Source organism: Bufo gargarizans, chromosome 1, assembly GCF_014858855.1.
Source record: "Bufo gargarizans isolate SCDJY-AF-19 chromosome 1, ASM1485885v1, whole genome shotgun sequence".
In the NCBI taxonomy this organism is placed as follows: Eukaryota; Metazoa; Chordata; class Amphibia; order Anura; family Bufonidae; genus Bufo; species Bufo gargarizans.
In genome coordinates, this window is record NC_058080.1 from 514242209 (window position 1) to 514259603 (window position 17395).

Genomic DNA, 17395 nt, shown 5'->3' on the forward strand with positions numbered 1-17395 from the left:
CATTGCAGTTTTGCCCTTGTTACCTGATTATCTGGTCCATGCTAAGAATTCTGTCCTCAGAGGAGACATACTACCACATTTGTCTTATTTTTATACATTGTTAATTGGTTAGCTAGGTTTCAAATAACCGTTTCGTCCCTTTAGGATTAGCTAGCCGGGGCCTCTTCGCCCTGATTCAATAGGAAGAGTGGTGGCAGCAAATTAATTTGTATTCCAGCGAGAAATCGATAATTTTATTTTACCAATTGTACATACAATCGTGATTGTATCATGTATGGGCAGACCAACCAATCTTAAACGTCTATTGTGCTCACAGTGGATTCGCCTCCAGAAGTCTCTAGTGTACGAGACCTGTATGGCAACTTTGGCATAGTACGACGGGATTGGCGGGTGGTTGTCACAATTACCATCAACAACAAAGTGAAATGAAAAGAGGCTGTCAGATGACATCACGTGCAGACAGCCTCTCTGACCTTCTGAAACCTAGCCTGGGAGTTACCGTGACAGTATCATGGCGGTCTTATCTCCGAATGAAGACGTTGAGGAAAGTCTACATCACAGGAGATGTCACTGGAGGGATGAGGTATGTGGTGCTGTATTCTACTGTATATAATAATATCCATGCACATATTTGTTTCACGGTAGGGTTGGGGGGGGGGGGGGGGAATTGAGAATATAGCCCATCTTGCCACATTCTGGCTCCAGACTACTGTGCGTGTTCTGAATTCTGGGGTCTCACACCCATCTACTACATTATCTGTACTGAGAAAGTTATCACTGTGCTATCTGTGGTGTTACATGGGACTGCAGGTGACATCTACTACATTATTTGTAAAAAAAAAAAGGGCCGTGTCCACAGTTTAAGGGATGGGGCGCAATACATGGCTTGCCCCGGTTGCTGGCAACCCATGCTTCGCCACTGCAGGGGACATTCTAATTAATAGGACACTTTAGGGGGCATTATAACTGCTGGGTAACTATAGGGAGTATTATAACTACTGGGGCCTTTATAAGTAAAATTATAACTACTGGGGGACACTATAAGGGGCATTATAACTACTGGGGCACTATAGGGAGTATTATAACTACTGGGGGTGCTATAAGTGAAATTATAACTACTGGTAGCCCTATAGGGGGCATTATAACTATCGGGGACAGTATAAGAGGCATTATAACTACTGGGTTCCCTACAGGGGGTGCTATAAGTGAAATTATAACTACTGGTAGCCCTATAGGGGGCATTATAACTATCGGGGACAGTATAAGAGGCATTATAACTACTGGGTTCCCTACAGGGGGTGCTATAAGGGAGCATTCTTTACTGGGTGCTCTATAGACCGGCCTTATTACTATTAGGGCGCTATAGGGGGGCCTTAATACTATTGATGGCACTATAGAGGGCATTATTACTACTGGGGGCAGTATAGGGAAAATTATTTCGACTCTGGGGGTATTATTATTAAGCACAATATGAAGAGCACTACTACTAATGGGGGACTCTGAGGAGCATTATTACTATTAAAGGGGTTGTCCGGGTTCAGAACTGAACCCAGACATACCTCCATTTTCACCCCCCTGAAAATGCCCCCAGACAGCCCCCCTGACTTGAGCATTGGAGCAGTTCATGCTCTGATGCTCTCCTTTGCCCTGCGCTAAATCGCGCAGGGCAAGGGCTCTTTTGTTTACAATAACACACTGCCGGACGGAGGCTTCTGCCCAGCAGTGTGTTCGGTGACGTCACCGGCTCTGATGGGCGGACTTTAGCCGTTTTACTGGCTAGGGCAGCGTTAAATCCCGCCCATCCGTGCCGGTGACGTCACCGGGCTTCCTGGCAGACCCATGGAGAGGCCGGTATGTCACCGGGAACTCCTAAAAATGCCTTTGCCCTGCGTGATTTAGTGCAGGGCAAAGGAGAGCATCGGAACATGAACTGCTCCAAAGCTCAAGTCAGGGGGACTGCCTGGGTGAAAATGGGGGTATGTCCGGGTTCAGCTCTGACCCCGGACAACCCCTTTAAGGATACTATTACTACTGAGGGCACTCTAAGAAATATTACTATTGGCGGGCCTTTTGGGGACACTATTACAATGGGGGGGACACTATCTGTTTAGCACTATTATTGCCACAGTTTAGTACTTTTTGCAGGGAAGGGTGGTCACTCTACACACTCCCCTCAGCCCTGTCAAACACCTTGGGATGAACCTCACACAGACACACGCCAAACTCTTGTAGAAAGCCTTTCCAGAAGAGTGGAAGATGCTTTAGCTGCAAAGAGGGTCCAACTCCATATGGATTCAGACTGGGATGTCCATAGAGTGAACACGAGAAAAGCAGACAGTGTGACGCACTTTACACTCTCTCCCTTGCATAACCCAGGCCACGCCCCGCTCATCACGTGACAAATGAGCAGCGGCCCTACAGCATGGCGTACTGCCAGGAGTCACGTTACTGCTGTAAACAGCGACGTCATCCCGATCCCGCCGCCATTTCTCTCAACTTGCCTGCCGGAAGGACGCGATGGCAGCAGTAGGACGGCTGTTTTGCTCGGCGTGGAGTCGGTGTGCGGTGCCAGAGCTCCGAGCTCCCTGTGCCTGCTATCACAAGAAGGTAGAGTACCGCAGGCTGAGGCGGAGAATAGCAGGCAGTGGAGACTGAGCAGGTTATGTAGCAGAGCGCAGCAGGGTATGTAGCAGAGCGCAGCAGGGTATGTAGCAGAGCGCAGCAGGGTATGTAGCAGAGCGCAGCAGGGTATGTAGCAGAGCGCAGCAGGGTATGTAGCAGAGCGCAGCAGGGTATGTAGCAGAGCGCAGCAGGGTATGTAGCAGAGCGCAGCAGGGTATGTAGCAGAGCGCAGCAGGGTATGTAGCAGAGCAGAGCGCAGCTGGTGCGGACATAATGCTGGCTGCATGTAATGACAGTGCTCGTGCTGGGTTATAGGGTTTCTGTCATTTATTTCAGATTCAGACAGGGGGGTGTGGACAGACCCCAGAGGTGGCCAGTTCCCTTATCAATAACTATGGGGGCTCCAGTATCCTCCCCCTGTATCACAGACAGGAGCCTCTGCTGTGTACCTGATGCGCCATGCCATGTTTCCAGTGGGGGGGGGAAAAAACTCATTCTATCATTAACGGTTTTATGGAATTTAAAGGGAATCTGTCACCAGGTTTATACTTGCCTATATGGGGACAGCGTAAACTCTGAGGACAGGGACCCCCGATTCAAACGTAGGGTCACTCCAATTATTTTCTTGTTCTGTTGTCTACTTAAAATCCCCATTGAGAAGCTCCAGTGGGCTGCTGGGAGTCCGATTAAAGGGTTTCTGTCATCCCAATTTTCGCTATTAAACAGACTGACATAGATGTGAAAATGTCACCTGAATTTAACTCTGCATTTATTTCGTTTTCGGGTCATTTTTACTTTTAGTAAATGCAAATGAGCCTCTAGGAGGAGGGGGGGGGGGGGGGGGGGCGTTTTACCTGCTCCTAGAGGCTCCATTCGCCCACCTCATTTCCCTGCTCTTCTGTCTTGATTGACAGGGCCAGGCCAGCGTTGGTTTTCCTGCTGTGTGGATCTCGCGCCTGCGCCGTCCCATGCAGCGCAGGTGCAGTGAGGCAGCCGGCTGCCTGCCGTAAATTGGAAAGTACAACTTGTGCTGCAAAAAATAAGCCCCCATAAGGCTATGTGAATGGAAAAATAAAAAAGTTATGACTATGGGAAGGCGGGGAGTGAAAAACAAAAACGCAAAAATGGAAATTACCCCGATCCTGAAGGGGTTAATATCTTCATGCATTCACCATGTAATAACATTTCTGGAACATCTATTCTTGTTGCTCTATGTTGTGCCATTCCTTTGTTATTGCTACTAAAAGTTATGAATGATTGCGAGCAGTCTGCAGTAAGGGTACAGAGGGGTGGTAACCAGTTGGGGGGGGGGGGGTGTACCTGCACAGTCTGAAAATGACAGCACTGATTGGATAGAGTCAGACTGTACAGGGAGCACCCCCCCCCCCCTCCCCAACTGGTTACCTCCCCTCTGTACCCTTACTGCAGACTGCTAGCAATCCTTCATGACTTCTAGTAGCAATAATAAAGGAATGGCACAACATACAGACATAAGAATAGATGCTCCAGAATCGGTATTACATGGGAAACGCATGAAGCTATAAAACAGGCATGTCAGGGGTGGTGATAGGTGCTCTTTAAAAGGAAACAGTAGCTCCAGTGCCCGCTGTCCTCCACTTCCTGGTCCTCGACATGCCAGGAAAGGCCCACACAGCTGAGGCAGACAAAACTGACTGAACTTGCTTCTGAAATGGTGCGAGTTTCACTGAACGCATCCTGACACAATCTGTATCCTTCGTGTGAAAGAGGCCTAACTGTCCTGGAGAAAACATCAGGGGAAGAGGCTCGTGGAGATGACTAAGGCTACTTTCACACTTGCGGCAGAGTGATCCGGCAAGCAGTTCCGTCACCTGAACTGCCTGCCGAATCCGGCAGTCTGCGTGCAAACGGAAAGCATTTGTAGATGGATCTGGATGTGGATCCGTCTTACAAATGCATTGCAAGAACTGGTCCGTTTGTCATCCGGAGAAACGGATCCGTTATAAAAATATATATAATTTTTTTTTACATTTTTACCAGTCTGCGCATGCGCAGATCCGAAGGATGGATCCAGCATTGAGGTATTTTGGCACTAGTACAATCCTATAGGGAAACAAAAATGTTAGATCTGGCATTCAGGCAAGTGTTCATTTTTTTTCCGCCGGAGATAAAACGGTAGCATGCTGCGTTTATCTTTGTCCTGATCAGTCAAAAAGACTGAAGACATCCTGATGCATCCTGAACAGATTGCTCTCCATTCAGAATGCATGGGGATATGCCTGATCAGTTCTTTTCCGGTATAGAGCCTCTAGGTCGGAGGCTGGTGATTTTTCTTAAAGGGTTTGTCCAGTTTCGTGATATTGATGACCTTTCCTTACGATGGGTCGTCAGTGTCCAGTTGGTGAGGGTCCATCTCCCAGCACATTGTTCAGTGGCTGCTTGTAGCGGGGTTTCAGTGTAATTACATGGCTGTGCGGGTAAATATTGAAGCGGCTGCAGCGCTTGCGTGGGTTACTTTACGGTAATTTAAGGCTGCTGTGCGTGTTACCTTTGCTGCATGAAAAATCAAAACCTGCTGTTTTTTGAGTTTACAATAAAGCGTCTGCCTTTTTTTTCTAATGACATTCAACTCGTTGAAATCAATTAAGAGCAGAGTTCTCTAATAAATACAGGGTTACTCATTACCCAGCATGCCAGGGTGTCTGTGGGTTGGCAGTGCCAAGCAGCGCTCTATGCATGTAGAAAGTGACCTATTGCCAAGAGTAAACGATGTGATGTAAGCACTTTTGCGTTCTGGCCTATTGCATAAGCTATGTCTGTTCAGATGGTTTCCTCTAACCCATTTTTGCAACCAGGTGAAGTGCAACAAAATCAAATTTTTGCCATGTTTGCCCATGCCACAATTCTGTGGGGGCAGATTTCCTACTGCTGTCTGAAGTCTAGACACAAACGGAGACGACCTGATCACAGTGATGATTTTGCGGGAAGCTGCACACTCCTCTTGTGTTATTTTTTTCACCACATTATACAGTTCGTTTCCATGGTTGCGACCTCCCTGCAATCCAGCAGCGGAGGTCATACTTGCACACTATAGGAAAAAGCGCTGGCCTCTCTAGTGGCCGAGACCGTGGGCGCGCACATAGGCTGGCACTTTCTCCTATAGTGTGCAAGCACGGCCACCTCTGCTGGATTGCAGGGTATTTTCTGAAGTGATAGATTCCCTTGAATCTCTTGATAATTATGGTGCACGGCATGCGTGCCAGATTTCTGGATCAACCGTTGTCAATAGAAGCATTGAACTCCAGGTACATTGTGGTTTTTAAAAATGGGGTTAAAATCGATTTAAGGAAACCTCACAATTGTGCTTCTCGATTTCTGAATGATACATATATATTTTTCTCTCACAAATAAATCTTGCCCGTTTAGTTTAGACTTATTACATTTGCTGCGTGACAAGTTGGCAAGGCTACAAAATTTCCAGTGAAGGGCAGGGACAACTACTTTGACCTTCCTTCAGTAACGCATTCTCCATTTGTATATTTGCAGGTTGTTGACCACTATGAGAACCCGCGGAACGTTGGATCCCTTGACAAGACTGCAAAGAATGTTGGAACGGGCCTAGTGGGTGCTCCAGCATGTGGAGATGTTATGAAACTGCAGGTTTGTGTATCTTGTGTAATGTAGCTCTTGTGTAACTGCTGACCATGAATCATTTTCTGCTTCCACTGGTTTGTCTTGTTCCTAAAAAAAAAAAAAAAAAAAAAAAATCATTTTTGCACCATAGGTAATACCCCAAGTGGGGTTAGACACATTGTGTTACAATTTTTTTTTTTTTTTTTTTTTTTTTTTTTTTTTACAGCCTTTTTTCTTAGACTATTTGAAAAAGGTCTGAACAAAAAAAGACCTGGGCATCATGCCCGCGGCCGTTGTGCAATTTGCGGTTCCCAATGCACGGGCAACATTCGTGCGGCGGCCGGGATGGATCGAGACCCATTCAACATGAATGGGTCCGTTATCTGTCCGCACCGTAAAAAAAATAGAACATGTTATATTTTTTGCGGTGCAGTGGCACAGACCAACACCACGGAGGCACTCCGTAGTGCTTCCGTTTCGCATCTCGCAGATTGTGGACCCGTTCAAGTGATGCAGGGTACACACAGCGTTCGTGTGCAAGAAGTCTTGCTCATATATTTTTATCTTGCAGATTGAAGTGGATGAAGAGGGAAAAATTGTTGATGCCAGGTTCAAAACATTTGGCTGTGGTTCTGCAATTGCCTCCAGCTCTCTGGCTACTGAATGGGTGAAAGGGAAAACGGTAATTTTTACAGATTCGTCTCTTATGTTTGTTTTGTTCTTTATCATGTAGATCTCAACAACAGTATACTAAGATCTTAAAAATTCTAGGAAACTGAAATATTTGCGTTCAACAGTTCAAGGACTGGGACAATTTTTGGTTTTGCAGTATGTTTTTATTCCTCCCCTTCTTCCAAGACTCACAGCTTTTTTACTTTTCTGTCCAAGCAGCCTTATTAAAGCTAAGATTTAGTGGGGCAAGTTTCTTTTTTTTTTGTGGGAACAAGGTGACCAAAAATGTCCAAACAGCTGCTGAAGCTTCCCAAGCCTGTTATGGTAAGCTTCCTGTTAAGCTGTGCCTTTTCCAATTTTACATATGAAAATATATATTAAAACCCCCCCCCCAAAAAAAAAACTGGTATCTCCACCTCTGAAAATGTCTCCGCTTCAAAAATCTTTCTTTTAATGGAGCCCTAACGGACCCCATTATAGACTATGGCAGGCATCCTCAAACTGCGGCCCTCCAGCTGTTGTAAAACTACAATTCCTACAATGCCCTGCTGTATGCTGATACCTGTAGTCTGTTCGGGCATGCTGGGAGTTGTAGTTTTGCAACAGCTGGAGGGCCGCAGTTTGAGGATGCCTGGTCTATAGGATCCGTAGGCTCCGTTCGGCTCAGTTATGTGCCGAATCCGTCCTTTCCCTTGTCCTGCTCCTATAACTGAGCAGGAGAATGGAAAGGCTGAACGGTGATGTGAACGAAGCCCAAGCCTTTTTTCCCGTTTTCCAAAACAAGACATAGTAAATTAAATGGTGCTATTAGAAAATGCATCTTGTCCTACAAATAATAAGCCCTTATTAGCTATGTGAACAGAAAGTTAGGCTATTAGAATTTCAGGATGAAAAATACAAAATTAACAAAATATATTAGAAAATGTTTTTTATTAGGGCATTGTATGAAATCTTAAGATGTCCCTAAAGTTTTAGTTACTCTTGTAAGTGTCTTGTGCTGCCTCTTGACTTTGAATTCAATGGATTGTCTAACTTTGCCTTAGGACCATGTCTGCATTCATTCTCTCTTTTGGGTATTCTCAACTTTGCAATTGGATGAAGGAAAACCGTTGCCGATACAAGATTATTGACGCACATCAGCCATCTAGACACGGGAAAGACTTGCTGTGTGTTTTGAGATGTGATTAATTATTTTGCATCATTTCATAGGTTGATGAGGCAATGACCATCAAGAACACAGATATTGCCAAAGAGCTCTGCCTTCCCCCAGTGAAGCTTCACTGTTCTAGTAAGTATGCCATCACAGTGCCTAGGGGTGGGGCTGTGTGCGGGCAGCTGTTAGGATTTGTCTTTATATTGAACCTTTTTTTTTTTTTTTTTTTTTTATTATTCCTTTGGTGTGTGTTTTTTTTTTTTTATTTTTTTTTTTTTTTTAAATATGAACAAGAAGCTTTCATGGGTTACTTTCAGTGTATAATAATCTATGACCTTCTGAAGGACATACAGGTTATCTGCTTGTTGGTTCACACGGACAGAAAAATCCAACAAGTATTTTGCTTATGGAATCCCCCGTATAATCATTTAGCTTAAGCCTCTGCTCCCTGCCACATGTTTCTGCTACCGATTCGCATACAGTTTAGCATCATTCATTGGCACTAATCAGTGTGTGCCCACCGCCTCAGTCTCGGCACCTTTTCTGGTGTGGAAACTAGGTAGAAGGCTGGATGCTTCTTTTATTCATCCCTGCAAAAAAAAAAAAAAGCGCCAGTCACGACCTTGACTGAAAACATGCAGAATTTGAGGTATTTTACCATGCGGTTTCCCAGTCTACAGCAGAAAAACTCCATGTGAACTAGGGAGCTACAACCATGATACTTTGTACTGTTCAACTTTCTGTGTTCTGTTGACAGGTGGGTGGATTTATTCTGAAGGTTCTTTTCGGTTTTTGTCTGGTTGAACAAGCACATTTAAGCGTTTAAAAATAAAATGCGACCAAGTTGACATACCCTCTGTAGCTACAATGTTATATGATGTAATTCTTTACAATAACCTGCAGGTGGTGCTACCATCCACTAATTTTCTTTAAAGCGTTTATCTGGTAATATATATTGATGACTTAAACTCAGGATATGTCATCAATATCAGATCAACGGGGGTCCCGGTCAATTCATAGGCCATGTAAAGTCGACATCACCGTATATCGGTCACTTGGCCTAGTTGCAGCACAGCCCTATTGAAGTGAATGGGGCCGAACTGCAATACCAATGTGTACAGAGCTGTTCTTGGAAAGCTGCCGGGAGCCAGCTGCGCTCCCCACAGCCCCGGGGAGAGCGGCGTCTCCCTGAAACAGCTGATCGGCGAGGGTACCAGGCCTTGGACCCCTGCAGATCTGATAATGATGACCCAGTGCTAAAGACAAAAAAAAAAATACCTAGTAGCCATTGACTCCTGAACTGAAAAATTTAGGAGCCAATTTAAATTTTTTGTCGCCAAATCGAAACTGAATCAAAATCAGATCAGCGTAGGGTTATTTCAATACCAAAATTTTGATTAGGTTTCGACACCATAAAAAAGTATTGCGATACTCAATACCACGCCAAAAAAAAAAACTATGTGCATTCCACATTTTATAAAACCGTTCGGCCTATAATAGAACAGTCCTAACCTGTTTTTTTGAGGTGACAAAAAAAAATGTCGAATCGCATGTTTTTTATTTATTTCTGTTACGGCGTTCACCGCATAGGGGATATTTTTTAATAGTTTGGACTTTTCGTACGCAGCGCTATGTAATGTTTATTTATTGTTTATATATTTATGTAAAATTGGGAAAGGGGGGATTTAAACTTATTATTTTATTGTTTGTGTTGTGTTTTTTATATATACTTACTAGGGCTGCACGATATATCGCAAAAAAAATCGAATCGCGATAATCGGCAAATGCGATTTGGCCGACCCGAAAATGCCGCGATTATATATGTAGGGGCCCCGCGCACAAAACTGGCTTTGTGTAAAGTATTTTACTACTGTGTGAAACAAGCTCTCTCCTATTGATAACGGGTCCAGCCTCTGTACTCACTGTCACTATGAATGCACGGCAGCGAGCGGGCCGGCCGGCACTTAGTAACGCTCCTGCTTCCTGAAGTGGGAGGAGCGTTACTAAGTGACGTCAGTCACGCGCCGGCCGGCCAGCTCTCTGCCGTGCATTCATAGTGACTGAGTACAGAGGCTGGCCATGTTATCAATAGGAGAGAGATTGTTTCAGACAGTAGTAAAATACTTTACACACAAAGTAAAGCCACTGCCACTTTTGACTTAAAAAACTGAGGGGTTTGGGGGGGGGGGGGGGGGGGGGCGCACTGCGCCACCAATGAAGATAACTGACCTGTTGATACAAATACAGGAGGCGGGTTCCGGAATCAAATAGCCGGGACCCGACCTCTATGACAGGGAGCTGAGATCACCGGCAGTTGACCCCTCAGGTGCCGCACTGCCTTTTATTTTTTTTTACTTTAGTCACCGGACAATCCCTAAGACATTGTGCATAAGCAGTGAGAATTCCAGTTCTAATTGCAGCTCTTCCCATTCCACTTCTGAAGATGAAGTTATACCGTACATACTGGTTGCAAAGATGATGCCGCTCCATTAGATATACTGTTGTCTTCTCCCATTTATAATAAATGAGCTGTCATAAGCTCATTGAGAGCCATGATGTATCTTTGTAATCCCAGTGTTCCTTTTCCACTGCCTTTATACAAGTATGTATGTGTATATAGCCCAGCCATCATAATGGAAGCACTTTCCTAATATTGTTACCCATTGATTAATGGACTCCACAATACCTCTGAAGGTGTCCTGTGGATCCCCCCACCCCCCACATCATACAGATGCTTAGTTGGATTGAGATCTTCAGAGTTTAAAATATATTGATGACCTATCCTCTGGATAGTTTCATCAGTATTTGATCGGTGAGGGTCTGACACCCGGGACCCCTGCCGATCAGCTGTTTGAGAAGGCACAGTGCCATACATTGTATCATGTGAACGATGAATGTGCCATCACATGGTGCAAGGAAATCTGAGAGAGGGCTGTGCTGCTTCCTTCTCAAACAGCTGATCAGCGGGGATCCCAGGTGTCTGACCCCCCATTGATCAAAACTCCTGAAAAAAACCTTTCAGTGGTTAGCACTGGAGTCCTAGGTTTGAATCTGACCAAGGACAACATCTGCATGGAGTTTGTATGTTCTCTCCGTGTTTGTATAAGTTATTTATTTTTATTTTTTGTCTGTACTTTCCAATGCCACCATTTAGAATTGCATACAATGTAGGGTGAAGCTGGGGGGAAAAAAAATCACCTTAGGGCTCATGCACATGACCTTATCGTGTTTTGCAGTCCGCAGATCCAATTGCGGATCCGTGAAACCCGGGTGCTAGGCCGGAATAAATACTTTTATATTGCATTAGTCTGGCCATTTTTGGATGCAGTGATACTAATGATTTTCTTTTTATGTGGATGATTTGAATTTTTTTCTTTATATAAATTTTTAAAATGTCTTTTTTACATTTATTTTTAGTCCTCCTAAGTTTAAGGAATAAAGTCCCACTGGGTCTTCCTTGGCTGACGATTGTGCTTTTTAGTGGCATTGTCTTCAGCTTCCTGTATTTTGCTCATCTGCCAACTTTCGCCCAGATAGGGTCACGTACTGCTGCAGCCAGTGACTGGCCTCAGCTGTGACGTGTCCCCAAGTAGCAAATCACCCTGCAGTGACAGGCTGTTTGGGGACACATTACTGCTGAGGCCAGCCATTGGCTGCGTCGGCACACATGACTTGTTCTTGTAAAAGTTAAAAATGGGGACCAGAAGTCAAGTGAAGAGAGCCTTAGACCCATGGATGTGGAACGGAGGGAAGCAGGAGTGTGGTGGTTTTATATTATTATTTTTATTATATATATATATATATATATAATATATATTGTTTTTTGTTTTTTTTACATGTACGGCTGGATGAAAAAATAAATAAACTGACAGCCCTTTTAGGCCAAAGCTATATGGCAGGGATGGCGAAACTGAGGCTGTCCAGCTGTTGCAAAACTACAACTCCCAGACTGCCTACAGCAGGGCATGGTGGGAGTTGTAGTTTTACTACAGGTGGAGAGCCGCAGGTTGGCCATGCCTGCTATATGGCAACACTGGTTGCGCAACAGCTGTCACAGCCAGGATTGCTGAGTAGCGGTGATCCCATAGAAATGAATGGCATCGCCACAGCAGTTGCAAGAAATCCAGCTATGTTGGATTTCTTGTGACTGCCGCTGCAATCCCATGCATTTCTATGGAATCCTTGCTACTCAGCGATCCTGGCTGCAACCAGTGTTGCCGTGTAACCCCAGTAAGTAACATCTGCTCACAACATTTTTTTATCTAAAAAAAATGCAGCAGTATGCTGTAATGTGTCATTTATTCCTTAAAATCTGCTGACTCTGAGCTCAGTAGTCTTGTGGGCAGTCATCAGTGATGGACAGCTACCTCTATATACAGTCATAAACTGCCCACATGACTGCTATGCACAGAACATGCTGCACACAGATTGGGAACGTTTTCACTGCAACCACTCCCATTTTTATTTTTGGGGGCTATTCACACGAGTTTATTCTGGACATATTAAGGGGCTGTGCCGTGTTTTGAAGTTATCTCCTAGCCACAGGATAGGGGGATAACTAACCAGTGAAGTCTTTGCGTCTGTGAAAACCACTGACAGAAAATGGATGGTATCTGTGTTCTGTCAGTGGTTTGTAATGACCATTACTATGAGATGCTCTGGAAATCCGTGCACACACAAAAGGATGACACATGGAAGACAAAAACAGACGTACGGATGTGGTCATGGATGAAACGCAAAACTGGACGTTTGTATCACAGCCTGACTGACTTGAGCTCATAGCATCATAGATTCCTGTGATGTTGTGAGATGTCTAGAATACGCTCTTGTGAATAGCCCCTAGTATCTACTTCTGTTGACATGTCCAGGGGAGATAGAATTAGCTTCTGAATGGGACAAACTGAACTCCGACCCCTTATATTAAGTGACAGAGCTTCCTTTTTTTAAGGTAAGCATTTTATAAAACACATGTTGGCTGTGGTAAAGTAAAGACCTGTATATAATATGTTTGGTCTTGCCTATTTTCTTTCCAGTGCTTGCAGAGGATGCAATCAGAGCGGCCTTGGCGGACTACAGACTTAAGCAAAGCAAGGAGAAAGCAGCAGCTAGCAACTAGTCATCCAACTACCTGGACACTTAATAATGCCGTTCTCGTAGGATATAGGGCTTGACTTTACCATTAGAACAGCAGACTCGATAATGCGCACAACTATACAGCAGCTTGTTCAACTGTGTGAGTGTTCTCTCTGTAACTGTATGATTTCTTAGTTTTGTAAAATGTGCTCTTAAAGAAGAAGGGTGATGGTCTTGATTCTGACATGTATTGTACTGATTCTGTTTATGATTCAGGAGTATGCAATTGTGTAAAATGCTGCAACTACTTGTGAAATAGAAGGAAAAAAATAAGTACAAAGGCATCAGTGGGATTTGGTAGTAGCCTTAACTAGTCCCCCCCCCCCCCCCTTCCTTTTGGTATGTGGTTTTATTAAATTATGTTACAGATTAAGGCCTCGTGCACACAACCGTTGTTTTGGTCCGTAACCGATTTGCGGATCACAAAACGCACAACGGTCGTGTGCATGAGGCCTTAGCCACATTAAACCAGTGTTAGTGTTTGAGGCTCACATGTGCTGCACACACATCACAAATGTATGTGGGGCAGACAGTGACCCAGCACGGGTGTAAGAAGCTTTTCAGTTCTGTGGTTTAAAACCACTCTCATTAGGATAGCACTCAGTCTGGAACTATGGAAAGTCATGAAAGTCTATATGGTAAGTTACAGACCTATACATGCCCAAAGGGTCTGTTGTAGGCTAGGTTCACAAATAGCAATTTGCTGTGAATCCTAAAGGGAGGTACAAAATAGAGATTTTTTTTATTTTTAATCCACACACAAAAAAAATAACTGCTCAGTGTGAATGTGTGTCGGTCATGCTTATATTGCGGCCCGCAAACATTCACTTGAATGGGTCTGCAATCCAGAAGATAGAGTGGAAGGCCACGGAAGCATTACGGAGCGCTTCTGTGGCATTTTGGTCTGTGCCCCTGCACCGCCCCAAAAAACTAACATGCTGTTTTTCGGGGGGGGGGGGGGGGGAGGGGTTTGCGGTGCAGACTGATCAAGTTAAATGGGTCTGCATCTGTCAGCACCGGCCACACTGACTGTGCACGTACATCGGGGACTGCAATTTGAGTTCCTCGATGCACGGCATGGGCAGCACACGTTCGTTTGCCATGAGCCCTTACTTTCCTTAGATCTTAAATGTGTGCACAAGTATTGTGGTCTGAGATTATGTGGAGTCCTTCTTCTTCTTCTTTTTTTTTTTTTTTTTTTCTTTTTTCAACTTTATTATTTTCGGACACCTGCGCCAACTCCAAGGAAGCTGTTGATCCAAAGTGAAAACTGATATATAGATTTTTTTATTTTTTTTTCTTGCAGAGGAAAGAGTGCTTAATCAAAGCTTCATAGTTTTGTACGTAGTGTATAGTGTAAGCAAGAAAACTCAATCACCCATCTTTTCTTCTTGTATATATATTTCATATTAAAAATGAAATATAAAATCAATTTGCTGTTTTTTTTGTTTTGTTTTTTTTGGTTTTTTTTCTTGAATGCTTCCTTCACACACATTTAGTCTGATGTTTTTTGTTTTGTTTTTCTGCTAAAAAATGTTTCTTCAGTCATGGAAAAAATGCCAAAGCCATGCTGCAATAAAAAAATAAAAAATCCATTGCCCCCCCAAATGAACACACTACAAGTGAAAGACATGCTGCTAAATAAAAACACATCTCTACTTCATTTCATAATTCTCATTGACTTACAGCTACCATCTGGGGGTGGCGTTTATTTTGTTTTAGTTTTTTTTTTTTATAAAAACTAATGCGTGAAAGTATTCAGCAAAAACAACAGTAAAAGGTGTGAATCCACCCAAAGCTGCATCGGTTATTTGACAATTCTTTATTTTAAGAAGTCCATAATATGTCCCCCTAAACTTGAGTTAGTGGGTGCACCAGCTTCCACTCAACAGCACTATTTGTGCATAAGATTCGCGGTATGTAAATTCGCGTGTGAGCCCTCTCTGCACTATGTAGTGGCCGAGGTTATAAAATATCTGAACAGCTAGAATGGGAGTTTGTACAGTATAGCATATATATATATATCTAGGGATGGCCAACCTGTACCTCTCCAGCTGTTTCAAAACTACACTGCCCAGACCGTCTACATACAACTATCAGCCTACAGCAGGGCATGGTGGGCATTGTCGTTTTAAAACAGCTGGAGAGCCACAGGTTGGCCATCCCTGCAGTATAGTGCTCCATTGACCACTAAGGAGCACTGAAACGCTTGTGTGCAGTACAGGGAATCTTTTGCTCCTCTCTTCTCCCAGTTGGGGCTATTTTGTGGGTGGCACTGCTTTTTTATATTTTAGGAAAAAAATAAAAATGATTTATACATGTTTATTATTAACCAAAACTCAGCAGTGGATTCTAAAAGTAGAAAATGAAATGCATATAGATTTTTGGTTGTGAGATGGGTGAATTTCCCATTTATTTATTTTTTGCTTTACTTGCCATTATGTTTATTAAAGGAGAAACATGGTGTTTGGAAGGTGAGTTGTGTGAGTTATTTATAATTGGGTTCCCATTATGGCAACCGGTGGTGGTTCCAGAAGTCAGACCTCCACCCAGTGGAGCAAGTAATTCCTGCACATATACTGTATATTACAACCAACACTCTGTCCTATGCCTGGGATTGGCAATTACTCTGATCCTGGCCATTAGGCCTCTTTCACACGGGCGTGTGCACCCCGTTGCTGTATTGCGGACCCACAATGCACGGGTGCCGTTCTGTGGGCATTCCGCATCACGGATGCGGACCCATTCACTGCAATGGGTCCGCAAATCCGGAGATGCAGAACTGAAGCACCACGAAGTGCTTCCGTCCCGTACTTTCGTTCCGCAAAAAGATAGAACATGTCCTATCTCTTTGCGGAACGGCCGGATCGTGGACCCATTGAAGTAAATGGGTCCGCGATCTGCTGCGGCTGCCCCACTGACTGCTTGTGAATTGCACGACCATGGGGCACACACGCCCGTGTGAAAGAGGCCTTAATCCCATGTAAGTAATTACTCGAGGAAGGAGACTCCCTCCATTACCTCATTGGCCACCATGTGATGTGATTGATGGTTTCTGTGGCAGGGAAGGGCCTAATAATGGTCCCCAGATTTGCCTTTTAGTACCCCTCTTAAACCTTGACATGTTTAATACTGTGCAAAATTGTTGTAATAAAAAAAAAAAAAAAAACTATACATTGTCATTTAAACCACATGGTGAACATCAAAAAAGATTGCAGAATAATTCTTTTATTTCCCTCTGTAAAAGTTAATAAGCTATATGTACACCAAACTGGTGCCCTGCAGAATATAAGCGCTCTTATGACTGTTACAAGGGGGGAAAGTTGTGGCTTCTAGAAGGGATGAAAAAAACACATTGGAACACATACACAGTAAGAGGGTCAGGAATGAGGTTTTGATACAGCAGAAATCATAGCATTTAGAATAAAGCTGCAGCATAGGACAGCACACTAGTCCTGCTTAAAATATGCACAAACTCTAGGGCTGCCACGTAACAAAACTATGATGGAAATTTTACATATGGATATGTATACATGAGACCTTTAGAAGATCTACATTCCTTAAAGCCTAATTTCCTTGAGCTTTCCTATGTTATTTTTTTTCTTCTGCTGTTGAATGCAATCTTTAAATAATTAGATAATGGGTTATAAAGAATAGGTTAAAGTGGTGTTCGCATTTGGGCATTTATATAAATATCCAATCGGTGTGTGTCCCAGGGGTAAGGCCCGCACCTATCTCAAAAGAAGGGCCACTTCTCATAAAACTGCTCCAGTAACAGTGGCACGAATGGGGCCCTATTCTTGACATGGTGAGGGTCCCAGAGGTGGGAACTACAACTATTATAGGCGCTTATTGTATATCCTATAGACATACCATTAATGTTCAGATAGGAATACCCCTTAAAAGGAAATGTAACAAGTGTTAGAGCTGTACGTAAATGATGTCTGACTTCCCAGAGAAGGATTTTTGAGGCATTTTGTCCCTGCTAGAGTATCTTGGCTGAGCTTCCTGTTTATATTGGCCTGTCTCTAGCTACTTTACAAACATCTAGAGAATGGCAAGGGGCACGATAGAGATTTTACATGAACTTTACCTGTTGTTGGACCACATTGATGTGGCTACTGTTAGGAGTGTTTGCATTTTATAATTTTTTATTCTATAGTGTGTCTTTTGTGAACTATTTTGGTGCCTTTCTGTGACCAT

The 17395-nt window shown here is 43.7% G+C and overlaps 1 protein-coding gene across 1 annotated transcript; it reads left to right on the forward strand.

The window, feature by feature from the left end:
- The first annotated feature begins 2450 nt into the window (after nt 1-2450).
- ISCU (iron-sulfur cluster assembly enzyme) lies at nt 2451-15665 on the forward strand. Its single transcript, XM_044275334.1, has 5 exons — nt 2451-2607; nt 6148-6261; nt 6806-6916; nt 8116-8194; nt 13093-15665. Exons 1-5 carry the CDS (start codon nt 2518-2520, stop codon nt 13173-13175), a joined length of 477 nt encoding a protein of 158 aa, XP_044131269.1. The 5' UTR covers nt 2451-2517; the 3' UTR covers nt 13176-15665.
- The last annotated feature ends 1730 nt before the right edge of the window (nt 15666-17395 follow it).

Bases quoted from the DNA above. Each gene is read 5' to 3' on its own strand.
- ISCU (XM_044275334.1), top strand. From the start codon at position 2,518: ATGGCAGCAGTAGGACGGCTGTTTTGCTCGGCGTGGAGTCGGTGTGCG. The intron at 6,262-6,805 runs GTTTGTGTATCT...TTTATCTTGCAG, and splicing joins GAGATGTTATGAAACTGCAG to ATTGAAGTGGATGAAGAGGG. The intron at 6,917-8,115 runs GTAATTTTTACA...ATCATTTCATAG, and splicing joins AATGGGTGAAAGGGAAAACG to GTTGATGAGGCAATGACCAT.